The sequence below is a fragment of the Malus domestica genome, chromosome 17, assembly GCF_042453785.1.
Source record: "Malus domestica chromosome 17, GDT2T_hap1".
NCBI lineage: Eukaryota > Viridiplantae > Streptophyta > Magnoliopsida > Rosales > Rosaceae > Malus > Malus domestica.
In genome coordinates, this window is record NC_091677.1 from 11,445,723 (window position 1) to 11,461,672 (window position 15,950).

The window sequence follows — 15,950 nt, forward strand, 5'->3', positions numbered from 1 at the left end:
TACCATTGGAATTTTCTTTTGTAAATCTTCATCGCCTCTTGGAAGTAGGAAAGTTTGAGCAAGGGCATGTGGTTTTTCCCTGGACTCGCCGTACTGACTTCTAGGACGAGTCTGCCGGAATACCTCAAAGTCTCATGTACCTTCATGTTCCTCTAGGACCTGTCGTTCCTTCCCTAGATTGGCAGCTGGCTTAGGTCGTGAGATGGGACTGAGTCTTTCAGAAACCTTTGGGTTATTGATCTTCGAGCATATATGGAGGGGATTATCTTGACGTTGCTTTAAGAAGCCTCGACTGTCACGATAAACGGCTTTCGATCCTTCTAACCCTTCTGCAAGGAGGTGTCTTCCTTCACTTCTCCTGCTTCGGGTCAAAGCATCTGGGTTGAGAGAAGTCTCATGTTGATCAATGTTTTGATGATTAGCTCGCTCCTCATCAGGGATACCCATGTCGAAGGGAGGTGACCCTCCGTGTTGGGGGGCACCCAGATGATGGTTGATGTCCACAAGGGCAACGAGCTCGCGTGTTTGAGTACGTCTAGTTTCGTGGAGCGTCTCAAAGAGCTTCTCATACTACTCCTGAATGACCTCATTCTTCATTGCTATCTTTTGTTCTGAGCTTCTAGCTCATCGACTTTAGCTTGAAGAGCAACCCTCTTTCCTTCATTCTTTCGTTGCTTAGCACTAGGTGCAAGAGGGGTGTCATTCTGTGTGCTGTGGCTTTCTTCGCTCCCCATGTTGGAGAGGGATGCCTGGTCAAAAGAGAGTGTAAGGATAGTAGAAACCAGCTTGACAAAGCTGAAGAGAGTGGGAATAAGTGTCGTTCCCACAGATGGCGCCAAATGTTGAGGCACAAAATCAGTAAGGACTTTGGTACAACAGAAAATGTTAAGTTTATGACCTTCGCTAGATTGCTCCGGTCACTAGTGTGGATAAGTATGTAAATGGATAGAGACAGGGAAGCAAACACAAGATGTACGTGGTTCACCCAAATTGGCTACGTCCACGAAGTAGAGGCGTTCTCATTAATTGTAAAGGGTTTACACAAGTACATAGGTTCAAGCTCTCCTTTAGTGAGTACAAGTGAATGATTTAGTACAAATGACATTAGGAAATATTGTGAGATAATGATCTCTATTTATAGAAGAAAGTTTCTAGCCTTATTCTGACATTGACACATGTCGTGTTGTGATTGGCTTCTGATGTTGACACGTATCGCACTATGATTGGCTTCTGATGTCAACACGTGCCGCACTATGATTGGCCTCCTGGTTAGAGGGAAACTCTTCTAGGTCATTAACGGTATAACATTGACCGGTGCTCAGTAGTTTCGGGATTAGTCAAGTATGGTACAAACATAATTAGTAAGGGTTTTTATCACTAATGATCCTTGAAATTGACCATCACCATCAAGATAGTCCTTGGAATTAAAAATCAATCAATGTAATCCCTAAAAATAGGTGTCGCAAATCAATGTGGTCATTCTGTCACAATTCTGTTAAAAAATCTGTTAAGTACTGATGTGGCACATAAATGGGCCCCATAAGTCCTTTTTTCTCACAAATAGTCCTTTAAATTGACTCATGACATCAAAATGGTCCCTGAAATTAACCCGCAACATCAAAATGGTTTCTAAAATTGAAAATTGATCAATGTAGTCCCTCAAGTAAGTGTCTCAAATCAATGTAGTTCTTCCTTCACAATTCTGTAAAATATTATGTTAGTGCTGATGTGACACATAAATGGGTCACACAAGTCTAATTAAATTTTAAAAAAATTACAAATAGGCTTAATCTTAGCCCAGAAAAACATCTATTATGCTCGCTCAATCAACCTCGGTTACGAGTTGGCATGCTCGCATTCACAAACATGACGTAGTTAACTCAGTAGTTACTTAACCTTGCCAAGTAAACATTGTAAATTTTACGGTCAACAACTATACTAAAAAATACTAATTTGAAGGGTTTCGAGAGAAAATGCATTTAGCCACTCATGCTCTCTTGATCAAATAGTGAAAATTTAATTTTATGAACATCTTAATTTGGAGAAGGAAAAAGTTTTGCCTCGTGTAGTTTGGTGTTACAAACTTTGGTTAGATGCTATTAGGACGACTTTCGAAGACAACAAACATAAGTTTAATTCATTTTCAGATAGATAGAAATTAAAGAAACAAGTAGAAAGTACAAGCAAAGAGGCGTTGTGGAAGACTTGTTATTAATTGTTTTGGTTAATCTCAGTTTACTATCTAAAAATTTCATGGTTTTCAACATTTGGTACACGTAGTTTTTTTTTATCCCAAAGTCATACCTCAAGTCTTAATTTTTGGACAGTTTCATACATCCGTTCAATTTTCAGTTAGAACTTCTGTTAACTGATAACATGGCGCTCACGTGGACAAGAATTGAGTGTCACGTGTCAATATGGGCCCACTTCAATATTAAAATAAAATAAATTAAAAAAACCCCACCCGTTTTCTTCCTCCCCCAACCTCCTCCCTTCCTTATTCCCTCTACCCACCCCCCCACCCGCCCCCCCCCCCCCCCCCCCGGGAAGCCAGAGCAAAGCAAAGAGCCTCCCCTAATCCCCACAAACATCTAGGGGCAAAAGTCAGACAACCCCACGCTACCCAAATCCTAGCACCTCTAGATTTTCCATCAATTTGACCTATTTGGGACTGGGAGCCAATTGAACTAGGAGTTGGAATTAGAGGTTTCAGGGGAAATGGAGAAGACCCAGATAGCAATCTAATGCACCATTGGAGATAGAACCGAATATGGGTATTTGCATGATGCAGAGCTCAGATTCGTTCACAATCGAACTATTGCATAAGAAGGCTTGAGGTTCGGGCTTGCAGGCGACATCATTGGCCAACGTCGACACTTTTTGGCAAAGGCTGATGACCTCGGTGAGGATCAGGAGGGAGAGAATGGCACCTGCGCTGTGCGAGGGAGAACCTGGAATAAGGTGTTGCAGAGAGAGAACTTGGTGTTGGAGTCGGAGAGAATGGTGTAAGTGGAGAGGATGACAGCGGGGGTGTTGTGGGTGAGGAGAACGGGGGCATGGAATTGGAGAAGAGAGAAGGGCAAAGGGAGGGAAGGAGTGAAGGTTGCAGAAGAGAGAAGGGAAGGAGACAATGCTGGGGGGGTGAGGGACGGGTGGGTTTTTTTTTGTGTTTTTGTATTTTTTTTAATATTGGAGTGGGCCCATATTGACATTTGGTGCTCAGTTATTGTCCACGTGGGAGCTATGTCATCAGTTAACAGAAGTTCTAACGAAAAACTTAACGGATGTATGAAACTGTCCCAAAATTAAGACTTGAGGTATGACTCTGGGATGAAAAAAAACTTCATGTACCAAATGTTGAAAACCACAAAACTTCAGGGAAGTAAACTGAGATTAACCCTAATTTTTTTTATACAATGATATATTTACACTAAGAGGGATGAAAGAAATAAATTGGTATTGAACTCGTTACTCAAGAGATTCGAATCTAAAATCTCTTACTTACAAGTGCTAAGTAACATTAATTAATCTTATTTAATTCGTTTCATATTCATGCCAACAAATATTACTGAATGGTAGTACTAGTACTAAGTAATATAAATTAGGGAACTTTAATTAAAAGGTCCCGATACTGTTCACTTTAACGAAAAACCATATTTTTACACTAAAAAGTCAATCTTGGTACTATTCACTTTTCCCTTTATTTTGTCCTTATCGTTAAAACTCAAAATTTTCAAACTATTTTCCTTAGTTTTTCTTATAAATTAATCTTGTTTAATACCAAGATCTCCTATGCATATCCCTGACCTAGAAAAAATTCCATGGACTAATGGAAGTCTAAAGCATGCTCTAGGCTTAAGGGATGAAAGATTTGAAAACCTACAATTGGTATTTTGCAAGTATGGCCCAGTTTTTAGATATTTTCATCAGAGGCTCATATATTATGTGTAATTATCCATGAGACCAAAAGATAAGCAAACGTTTCTTTTTTTGGTCAATAAGCAAACATTTCCAGAGACACGTAGAATTCTTTTTTATCAAATGATAGATTTTAATTAGATTAAATATTAGATTAGTCACTGATAAGGTTCAAATCTATACTGTCATGGAAAAGTTCAACATATTTCTACTACTGTGTTAAAAATCACGCAAAAGTGGATAAGAAACATATTTTAATAATTTCTTAACGTTGAAGGTGCTAGAGGTCATGTTGATGTTCGATATAGCCTTCCCCAACTTGCAAGGAATATAAATTTAATATATAATTAAATGAATGCCTTTTTCAATGGGAGGTGGATTGTCTGCCCTCCCATTTCTATACTCTTCTCATCCCCTTCTATTTGTGTGGTTACGGTTAAACCACGTCAACATTTTATATTGATTTTTTTTATAAAAATAATAAAACAAAAAGTAATAGGAATATAAAATGTTGACGTGGCTTAACCGTAACCACACAAAACAAAAGGGGATGGGAAGAGTATGGAAATGGGAGGGCAGACAATCCACCTCATTTTCAATGACTCACATGGTTGAAATTACGTAAGTAGGGGCCACGTGGCAATTTCTAGGAGTTTACTTTTGCAGTTTTATCAAATTTTGTTGGTTAAGAAGAGGGAACTGGATCCTCTCCTAAGCTCAGGATGAGGATCTTCCTGAGCAACCTATCCGGACCGTTGAAATTTGATCTAACGGCTCTAAACAGAGGGTTCCTCTAAAAGTTATAATAATTATAGCCGTTGAATCAAGTTTGAACGGCCAGATGGGCTGCTCATAAGGATCCCCATCCTGAGCTCAGGAAATGATCCAGTTCCTAAAGAGAGAGGAATTGAATCCAAAACAAACCTAGGGATAAAAATCTGAGTTTTTAATTTGTGTGAAAAAGAAATCAAAGTTTGTGTGAAGTGGATTAATGAAATGAGTTAATGAGAACCATCAGATTCAATTTGTGTGGTCTAGATTTTTTTAATCTCTTGGCTCCGAACGCTAAGGTCCGGAGTGATCCAATTCCAAGGATAAAAATGTTAAGGAGATTAAACTATGTGAACTCTCAGTCGCTTCATATTTTAACCAAGGAAGAAAATATCGGTAATATCGGAAATATCGGTAATCCGAAAACACGGAAATATCGATGGAAATATCGGGATAATATCGATATCGATAAAAATTACATGGAAACCACGGAAATTGTAAGAAAAACTTGGAAAATTTTATTGAAACTTTGCAGGATGTTTATTTAGTCAATTATCTATTAGTTTATCACAAAAAATTGAAAGGAAATGCATTGCATGATGGATTTAACATTATCAAGTTGATTATATAGCGAGCTGGCAAACATGATGGATTTAAAGGATGTTTATTTAACTGATTTGTGGTGACCCAACCACACACACACATACACGCCACCACACACGCACACATGTTCTGAATCCAGTGACAGTTACTGGGTTCACCCTTTCAACCTCTGCGAGCTTATCTTTTCTTCTCTCTTCTTCTTTTTTGTTTAAAAAAAATTATAATAATTGTTCTTTTACATTGGTAACTGTAAGGTTTTAATTTCGATTCTCGTTAAAAACAAGTTTGAAGGATATTATTACTAGTCCATTATGATGCTTAGTCCACTCCCTCACTCCCTTAATGTAGATACTACTGTTTTTTTTTTTTTTATTATTTAAGAAAATTGATATAACCCCTTTCACAATGAGGGGTACCCAAGAAGAAAAGAGAATCTTTCACACCTTTAAATTTAAAATTTACCAGCAAAGGTCTTAAATCCAAATACACTTTCCTCCTAAAAAATTGTTCTCAAAGTAAAAAAGGCATATGGGCATGCGGTTGCATGTGGTGTTGAATTTCTGATTATATTACACACGCACACAACACAACGCACGCACAGAGAGACCGAGTCTCTCTCGATCCTTCTTCTCTCTTCTCATTACACACGCACACAACACACGCACACACACAACAACCCACAGAGAGACTCCTCAGTCTTTCTCGATCCTTCTTCTCTCTTCTCTCCCTTCTCCCTTCTCCCACACACAGACACAGAGATCTGTCGATCTCTCTTCTCCCTTCTCCCTTCTCCCACACACACGCACAAAGATCTGTCGATCTCTCTTCTCCCTTAGCCTCGTCGTCGTCGTCTCTCTGGAAACTCTCATTTCTCTTTGCACCGAGTCCGAGACCCACATACACACACGCACACCATCGCATCTGCTTCAGGAAGACACCCATCGTCATCATCAACCTCGTCTTTCTCCCTCTCCTTCTCGTCCCTGCAACTCGGCGAACGTAGGAACTCCGGCGAGTTTCTTGAATTTCTCCGGTTAGGTAAGCTTCGATTTACCTCTTTCTGTTCCACATTGAAGCTTATATGTGAAATTTAAGTTCAAAATCGTGTTTTGCAAGGTTTTTGGGACGAAATCGGCTCGGGTTCGCATAGATCCATCTCCGGCGTTCTTCTCCGAGTGCCCAGTTCCAAATCTATCGCGATAATTTCGAAAATATCGCGATATTATCACGAAACCCATTTGGATAGTTATAAAAATATCGATCCCCTTAAAAATCGATAATATCGGCGATATATCGCCGATATTATCGATTTTTTCTTCCTTGATTTTAACACAATATTTTATAACGCTGGGATGAAAATTGACATTAAATTATAAAGTGCTAGAGAGTCCAATCCCATTTTGAAGAGAGTCTCCTTAGTTTTTCTTTGGTTACAGAAATCTTCAAATAAGTAGAATTGTGTAATTCTTTGCTTTTAATTAATTATTGTTAGACTTAGTTAGCTTGTGAATTAGTAGTTGATCATGTTTTGCTGAAAGACTCCGAGTTTCATTCAACTTTATAAAACTATTTGACATCTACATCTTAACGTACGTGTTGATCTTAGCGTATCTCATAATCGTCATACTCGAAGTGTTGCGTGATTAATAAAGATTTTTAGGATAAGGCGGTCTTGTAATCTTAGCCACGTGATGACAAATTAATTTTCAATTTAATTTAAGGAACCGGATCCTCTTCGGATCCATCAAAACTGAGCTTACTAATTAATGAATTCGGACCGTTAAGATCTAACGGCTACAATTATTATAATTTTTAAAGAGGTTTCCTGTTTGTAACTGTTTGATCAAATTTTAAATGTTCAAATTCATTTATTAGTAGGCTCAATTTTAAAGGATCCAGAGGGGATCCGATTCCTTAATTTAATAAGCATGGCCTGCCATTTGGATCAAGGGTGATATTTAATTGGGGTTTTTTTTTTTTAAGATTATCGACGGGTTTGCCTTATATTAATCGGCTTGATATTCTTCCTCACGCGGTGTCAGCTTAGCCGCCCGCGTAAAAGCGCGCGACTGCCTTCTGAGAAGCAACCACTCCATCCATTTCCTTGCTCCATCTGCCCTTTTTCTATATGTATAAATATTAATCATCTATCATCTTCTAAACCAACAACTGCAAACTTTCCAAGTATTTTCATTGTCTAAAGTTCTAAACCCCGATACATATTCTTCTCAAGATCTTCGCCTTCATTTGATCCAAGATGAGTTCTACTAAGATAGCAGGTACTTAGTCAGATCCACCCTCACTCGTATTATCTTAATTTCTTCCCTTGAATTTATACATCTCCAAGCATATATATGGCCCTAACTTTATTCAATATATTGCTGAGAATATTTAGCTACAGCAGAGATTTCAGTTTCTTGATTCCTCAATTTTTTTTTTTTTTTTTAAGTTGTCTATATATATGTTTAATTTCATTAACTTTTTATCTACGCTAAGTCTAGATTTATAAATATAGAAAGAATCCCTGTAAGTGAAGATGATGAATTTTTGTAACAAATAAAAGTCTTTGAATCTGGTTCTTAGTTTGATTAAGTTTTATAGGAATATATTCTGAATTTGAGTTTCTTTGTGGTTGGGAATATTAATCCAAAGAATCGAAAACTCTCTAAATTGTATATATGATTATAAATAATTAAGTCCTAGTGCTACTGTTCTTGGATGATTTTGTACTCCAATCCGATGATCAAATTAGTTTAGTGACACGATGTCTCTATTTTTCTTTATAGATCAGTCTTCAGATTAAAATCTCATGAACGCCAGTTGTTAGGTCAAAATATATGAACTTGGAAGCGTGATTCCATGAAAACTAGCTGATCTTTCTTTTCTTTTCTGTTAATTAGTTCTTTGCTGAATTCTATGTAAAATTGATTGTTAATTATCTTAATTAATTGATGTGCAGCAGCATACCCCGCACCAGCTTCCTCCGCCGCACAGGGACCGTATCATGTGCAAGCTCCGCCACCTGCCGGCTACCCAACAAGAGATGAACCCCAAAACGCCGTTCCTGTAGAAACCAAGTCAAAGGGTGATGGCTTCTGGAAGGGCTGCTGCGCTGCTCTCTGTTGCTGTTGTATGCTGGATGCATGCTTTTAAGATATAAAAAACCAGCCATTCATTCTTTACCCCAGATAAATATTGATCAATATCTTTGATCATTTGTTTTTATTATTTTCTAGTTTTTACGGTACTACAGTGTGTGATATTGTTTATGAAGATTGGATGCTATCTGATTTTCCATTTCTCATCATTGTATAATAATTTGTTGTTGATTTTAGCTATCTGGCTACCTTTTTTATTTATTTGTTTATATTGTTTCTATTTTTTTTCTCAATTTTCAAACGTTAGGTGAGAGCTGATGACTGATTTTAAACATTATTTAATTGAATTCGATGAAGATAAGAACAAAGCAATAGGAGGGATGGTCCCGTTGCCAACTCTTTCTTCCAAGAAAAATGGCATCCAGTCCTCGTCAATATATATAGAATTGAAAGTTAGGCACACTTACTCTGAACAACGATAATCACGGTTAGTGTTGGGCACTTCTGACAATGACCCTGTAGCTCAGATAACGCTTTCATCGAGAACACTTTAGGTCTCGTACATTGAACAATACTGATTATTTAGTCGGACACACTAATTATACATCGGATAGTAGAGATTAATTAGTCGGTCCATTGACTAAGTTATCAAAATTTTGGTACTGTGTCGGATTAAAAGGTCGAATATACTTTAAATTTTTACTTGTTATGATATTTGGGAATAATAGTTCATAAAAAAAATCACAAATGTATTTTTTAAAATTAAAATAAAATAAAAAACAAAAACAAAAAACAGAACTTCTTGGAAGAGATTTGGGATAGGGTGAGTTGGCAAACGCAAGCAGCTAGAAGGGAGGGGAAGGGAGAGATTCGAATAGGGTGACTTGTACAAGCAAGGAATCAAGAGGGAGAGAGAGATGGAGAGGGAGAGGAAGAGGGAGAGAGAGGAGGAAATCTTGAGGTAGACAATGGCAAACGCAAGCAGTTGGAAGAGGATTTGCGAGAGAGGGATTGAGAACGAGCGTGTTTTTGTTAGCGACACAACTAATTATACATAGGTTTAGGGGTCTATAACTATAAGTTAGTGGGTGTGAGCCGTATAAAATAAATGAACCCATATTAATTTATCTGGTTCTTATTTAACACGAACAACACCAAACACCAAATTCATACTAATTAAATAGTAGTATAGTACTTTCGGGTGGCCTAGATAACACATAATAAAGAGTTTCTTATTATCCTGGCTAATTTGTACTTCTTCTTCCAACTCGGTTGAAATTTTGAGTTACATCTATTTATGTGTGTTGTTATCCATGTGCCCACTATTGTGTATTAATTTCTTAATCTTCAATTAATAGTCTTGCATGTGGTTAATTATGGTTTAATCAAGTGTATCGACCTATAGGCCCCTCCTCGCCGCCTGCCTATGTCTAATGATTTTTAGAACATTAATAACTACACATACTAGTCTGGATTAAAATTTGATATGGTCGTTTATTACTATGTTGATTGCAACAAAATATTTCTTCCATAATTTAATATCGAGTTACGTGCATATATTCTTTTTGTCCTTTCTTCTTCCTTGCTTTAGGTAGATAAAGAAATAAATTGAACGAATCGCTCTTGTGTCAGTCTTCAAAGAAAGATGAAAAATTACATAGTATATATAACAATGTATGTATAATTTATAAGATTTTATTTAAATATAAACAAACCAAATCCTACTTCGATTGGATCAAAGATGATGTAGAATTAAGAAATATGATTGTTATTCTCAAGATAAATAATAAACAAACCATGGATAAATCCAAGTGAATTTTTCTTAAGCCCAATTGTCCTTTTCGTAGGGGTTTGCCTCTAATTCAATTGGGAGATCAAATTGATTATAGATTCATGAGTTTATTTAGTCGATTTACTAGTGAACATGGAAAAATATTATCTAGATGGGTGAATAGATTGACATTAAAACAACAAACATTATACAAGCTCGTGTTTTATCTCTGTTACATTTTCTTAATAATAAGAAACAATTTGAAAGAAGCGAGTCAACCGCTAGAGTTGGTAGTCTTAGAACTATAAATGGTAGATTGACTCTTTAATTGAATCAAAATTAAATTCCAATCTAATCTCAAATGCGTTTTTTTTTCTTTCAAAAAATCATAAAACCTAAATGTCATGTCGTAAGAAAAAACGAGAAAAAGAAGAGATATTTTATATTTAACGCCTTCCTTCATTTTGATGGCTTTATTATATTTAATCATACTAATTTCTACTCTACCTTTCTAAAGTTTGTTCACCAAGGAACTGACATGCCTGACCTCGATATCCTCCAAGTACCCGAGGTAGGCATGTGCTGGGCGACACCCTGAAGGTGACTCAATCTGCAATCAATTCGCATGTCATGGTTTTTGAATTATGAGATTCATAAGTGCTAATTCTTGAATTATTAGATTGAGTGAGATTAAATAATTATCGATGTCGTCGAAATCACTAAAACAATGAAAAATATGAAGTCTTACTCTTACCTCATGCGAAACTTTTGAAACACCGATTTTGTGTTCCGGTCAAAAATAATTTTTCTCAATCAACATGTTTGTAGTTTCATTGCTTAGGGTTTTATTCAACAATGGAGGGTAGGAGGGGTTTTGATAGTTGAAGTAGATAAATAATACGTTAAAAGTGATTTGGGTGTATTTAGAAATTTTTTATTTTTTTTTAAACCTAATAAGGTCAAAATTGTAATTGCATAGTAGGTTAAACAAGTTATTAATATTAAATTTTAATGTGGGGTACATTCAACATTTTGCGGGGTGCTAATATAAAATGCCAAATTTAACTATTGTTAGAATTTTGATTTAGTCTCCAAATATGATAAAATCGATTCTAAAGGGGTTGAGGAAAACCAACTCTAAGTAGTTTCCAAAAAAAAAAAAAAACCAACTCTAAGTTATATATCTACCTGTTTTAGAGAAATTTTATTTGAACTCAGTTATTTTATCTTTACACCCAACTAACAAGTTTTATCTACCAAACTTCCAAGTTTACCCTTAAATAAATAAGAATAAGAACAATAAAATAAAATAAATATTGGTATTTTTATCTCTACACCCCATAACTCCAAAACTGGCACACCAGTGCACTCCTCCACTATTTCCAGTAAAACCCACCCAAATAACAACAAAATATTCTCTCAAGTTCATCAATGAGTTAGCTTGCTAGAAACTCTTATCAGCCCTTATTTATAATTTCAATGTAGATTTCCGGCTGATATGTTTGCTTGTTTGAACCATTATATGGGAGTTGGCTACTTGCATAAATTATTAAAACTAACAAGTCAGCTTGCTAGAAACCCTTGTTGATATCTCTTCTATAGACACTGACATGGAAGCTTTTTTCTCATATTGCAGGAATTTGTTTCATGTCCAACGAATTGGTAAAAAGTTTTCTTCGCTAAAATTATAAATGAGGGCCACTAAGGGTTTCTTGCAACACAGGTTTCTAGCAAGCTTACTTGTTGATGAACTCAGGAGCATATTTTGTTGTCATTTGGGTATGTTTCGAGGGAAATAATGGAGGAGTGCAAATATGTGCTATTTTTTTTTTGAGTTATTGGGTGTAGAGATAAAAACACCAATGTTTATTTTCTTATTTTTATTTATTTAAGGGCAAACTTGAAAGTTTTGTAGATAAAAATTTTTAATTGAGTGTAAAGATAGGATAGTTTGGTCCAAATAAAATTTCCCTTTTCATTTTTTGGATAATGGGATTTAGCACGATAATGTGATTAATAGTACCTCAGCCCATGCCAAGCCCAATAAAAAATCTGAATTGTTCAGCCCAGATCTACAAAAACCTAGGGTTTCACTGAGCCGTCATTAGTATAAATTAGATGAACCAGTTGCAAAATCGTTCACTTCCAAAACAAAAAGATGAACCAGTCCGCGATATACATATAATATAACCCCATATATATACCTCGTTTATCTGATCTGGTAAGAAGCTGCCACCAAATTAGGCCAACCCTTTTCATCTTTTGTTCGGTGGATGCGATCGAACTCCTCTTAAGGCATGCGTTCGTTCATTCATTCCTTCCTTGTCCAATGGAACTGAAGTTTGGCTTAGGGGCACCCACAACTCTAATTTGATTGAGGTATATGGCCTGCGCTTTTCCACACGTTTAATGCCATACGCACCCTTTTAGCACAAAGATAAATTCAGATGACAAGAAAAGAATAAAAATTGATCACAAATTTTGAATTTTATTCCATTGAATAAAAAATAAAATATAGAAGAAGACCATAATTTGATCTTGTCAAGACTTAATTTATACGAGATTACAAGGCTGTATTTCTGAAGACGTAATCATGAAACAAATATAAAACAATAAATAAACTAGGAAGTAATCTTGAACCCGAGTTAAAAACAGGAAATGAATCATAATCGTTATTCTACTAAAATAATTTAAGATATAAAACACCAAAATATTAATAAATCAAATTGCTAACTTGCTAACATTTCCAATCATCGTTATATTTACGAGATCGACTACAATACTTACATGTAATACAATCTCATCTGACTACATATATAATTTATGTGAATATATTAAATAAAATATATTGTATTAATTACACATATGTATTATATCCAAATCCAAAATTTACATCATCTCTTTGATAATTGTACATTCCGATGGAGGTAGCTAGGCTGTTGGAAACCCACCATTGCTGTCGTTGGATGGTGGAAACAGAAGTGTAAAACGCATGAGAAACTTAAGCAAAATTCAATTGAAAGAAAAGTGGAAACACTTGCGTGCTTCTCAGAGCAAGTCCAGCGGGGGTGATGGCCGGATGGTCACATCAGGCTGATGTAAAAATTAATAAAAAATGTAAAAAAAAATAATAAAGAATTTTAAAAATGTAAAAAATTAATAAAAAATCAGAAAAAAAATTTCAAAATTTAAAAAAAAAAAGATTTAATTTTTCTATAAATATATTATCATTATCTTCCAACTTACACCAGAATTTTATTATTTCTCAAATACTTGGGGTTGTAATTTCTTATTTAATGACACGTGGTACAATGAGACCGATTAAAAATCCTATCCGAAATTACAAATAAAATTATTTTTTATTATTTTATAAAATAAAAAATACTAATATTTTATTGCCTATTCTCATGGCTATTTAGTTAGAGGTGGAGATACAAAAAGTAATTATTGTTTATTAAAGACAGTTACTGTTCACTTTAGGCAATTCAATAGGAAGTTGCCCTAGGAAGCCTTGATACGCTGGACTTGCACACAGAAGGCATAAGGTCCTTTTTCGTAAAAGTTGAAGCCTCACCAGCCTTTCACCCGTCAACTATGCAACGTCATATTTACACTTTACACTTAGGTAATGCAAAAAAAAAGAAAAAATGAAAGCATGAAACGAATTGTAAATTCAAACGTCATATATGGTATTCACAATCACAAATAAAATTCGACCGATTTAGTTAATATGTATACTTTTTTTTTTTGTCACAAATGAGGGCTCATTAAGGGAAGAGATTTTCATTTTTTTTTCTAAATGGGGATTAGTTGTGGAGTCCACGCCACATCGAATTTCAATTATCTAAATGGTCCAGTTTTCAAGTTGCATCTCATAGACCATTATTGTAAAATATTAGCCAAATTGTAAATATTTGAGACATTGAATTGAGTTCAAAGAACTTGACAAACACTTTGTTCTATAAGAAACAATGAAATTTCATCGTGATAATTAAATAGGCAAATGGTTTCTTATTGAATTGAATTTTCACAAAGAAGATCTATAAATCGAGACTTACAAAATAAATAGTTCGGATCGTTAAAGTTCAATATGGAATTAGTCCCATAACTAATCCCTATTTTTCTATGAAAAATAAGATTCTCTCTTCAAAAAGCGCATGTAGAATCTCTAGTCGACTCCTACTTGTTATCCTCACCTTTACATGTATTGTTTGAAAAAAATCCATATAAATGTAGCTTAAAATCTTTTATTTAATAAGGAAGTGATTTACCCCGGCTGGATTAATTACCATGTAACTAATTTTTAATTTAATAATATATATTAGAAAAGGTCTTCAATTCGAATCCTCTTTTGTAAAATGTTTATAACTCCTCTTTTGTAAAAACAAACCAGCCGTATTGTTCATTTGGAGAGGGATAGAGACATGAAGTGGGAAGCAAATAAAAATAAACGTGGTCGAAATGTCAATAGCACCATACGGCAACTATTACATTTGAGATCCACAAAGAATAAGAAAAAGAAAGTGAGGAAAATCAAACGAGTTTTTCTTGGAATTAAAGCATATTTATATATAACAAATGTCCGTACGTAACTCTGTATCATGTAATCTCTCAAGGAATAGGGAAAAGTGCAGCTTTTGTTGTTGCCACTTGCAAAAGTGCCAGTTTATCGGCGGTTAGACATCTATCCTCATCGTTGAGCGAAAAACTTGCATATCTTTTGCCTTATAATGATCACAATACCTTTTCATGACGTTTTAGGTTATCCTAAAGGGACTGAAGAGACCAGATAGAGATTGAGTTCTGGTTAAACAAGGGACTGAAGAGATAATGTCAAAGGATATCTAAGTAGGTGCCCAGAAGGCATAGTCTTATCAAGACTTTACCTTGGCAAGCTTGATTATCTTGAAATCCAACCCTATAAATAGAAGTGATTGTGCAACATGAGAAGCTCTTCAGCTCAACAAACAAACAAACAACTCAAATGTTGCGCGAAAACCCTTTGTGCAAAACCTTCTCAAAGCGAAACCTTCTCAAATACTGAAAAATAAAATACTATTATCCTAAACGTCTTGCCAGCACACCTTCAGTTTAAATTAGCAACACTGTGTTGGCAACCGGCAACATTTTCAGTTTGTATTAACAACACTGCAACTGTGGAATCAAGCAATTTATGAGCATCTTCAATTTGGATTTGGTTATTTATCAAAGTCTCAAAGGCAATGACAAACGCAAGCAGTTGGAAGAGGATTCGCGAAAGAGGGTTTGAGAACGAGCGTGTTTTTGTTAGCGACACAACTAATTATACATAGGTTTAGGGGTCTATAACTATAAGTTAGCGGGTGTGAGTCGTATAAAATAAATTAACCCATATTAATTTATCTGATTCTTATTTAACAAGGACAACACCAAACACCAAATTCATACTAAATAAATAGTAGTATAGTACTTTTGGGTGGCCTAGATAACACATAATAAAGGGTGTCTCATTATCCTGGCTAATTGGTACTTCTTCTTCCAACTCGGTTGAAATTTTGAATTACATCTATTTATGTGTGTTGTTATCCATGTGCCCACTATTGTGTATTAATTTCTTAATCTTCAATTAATAGTCTTTCCCATGATTAATTATGGTTTAATCAAGTGTATCGACCTATAGGCCCCTCCTCGCCGCCTGCCTACTTCTAGTGATTTTTAGAACCGTAATAACTACACATACTAGTCTCGATTAAAATTTGATATAGTCGTTTATTACAATATTGATTGCAACAAAATATTTCTTTCTTAAT

General features: G+C 35.3%; 2 protein-coding genes across 3 annotated transcripts in view; both read left to right on the plus strand.

Annotated features, from left to right (window-relative positions):
* LOC103405106 (UDP-arabinose 4-epimerase 1-like) overlaps nt 1-15,950 on the plus strand; it is an 85,930-nt gene that overhangs the window by 59,742 nt on the left and 10,238 nt on the right. The gene's annotated exons all lie outside the window — the stretch shown is intronic.
* LOC103405110 (protein CYSTEINE-RICH TRANSMEMBRANE MODULE 9-like) lies at nt 7,320-8,626 on the plus strand. 2 transcript variants are annotated; one of them, XM_008344074.4, is made up of 2 exons: nt 7,320-7,571; nt 8,252-8,626. In XM_008344074.4, exons 1-2 carry the CDS (start codon nt 7,550-7,552, stop codon nt 8,443-8,445), a joined length of 216 nt encoding a protein of 71 aa, XP_008342296.1. In that variant the 5' UTR covers nt 7,320-7,549; the 3' UTR covers nt 8,446-8,626. The 2 variants fall into 2 exon arrangements, with proteins under 2 accessions (XP_008342296.1, XP_008342297.1); XM_008344075.4 differs by having other exon boundaries at nt 8,255-8,626.

Coding starts and splice junctions, on each gene's coding strand:
- LOC103405110 (XM_008344074.4), top strand. CDS start 7,550: ATGAGTTCTACTAAGATAGCAG. Junction 7,572..8,251: donor GAGTTCTACTAAGATAGCAG/GTACTTAGTCAG, acceptor ATTGATGTGCAG/CAGCATACCCCGCACCAGCT.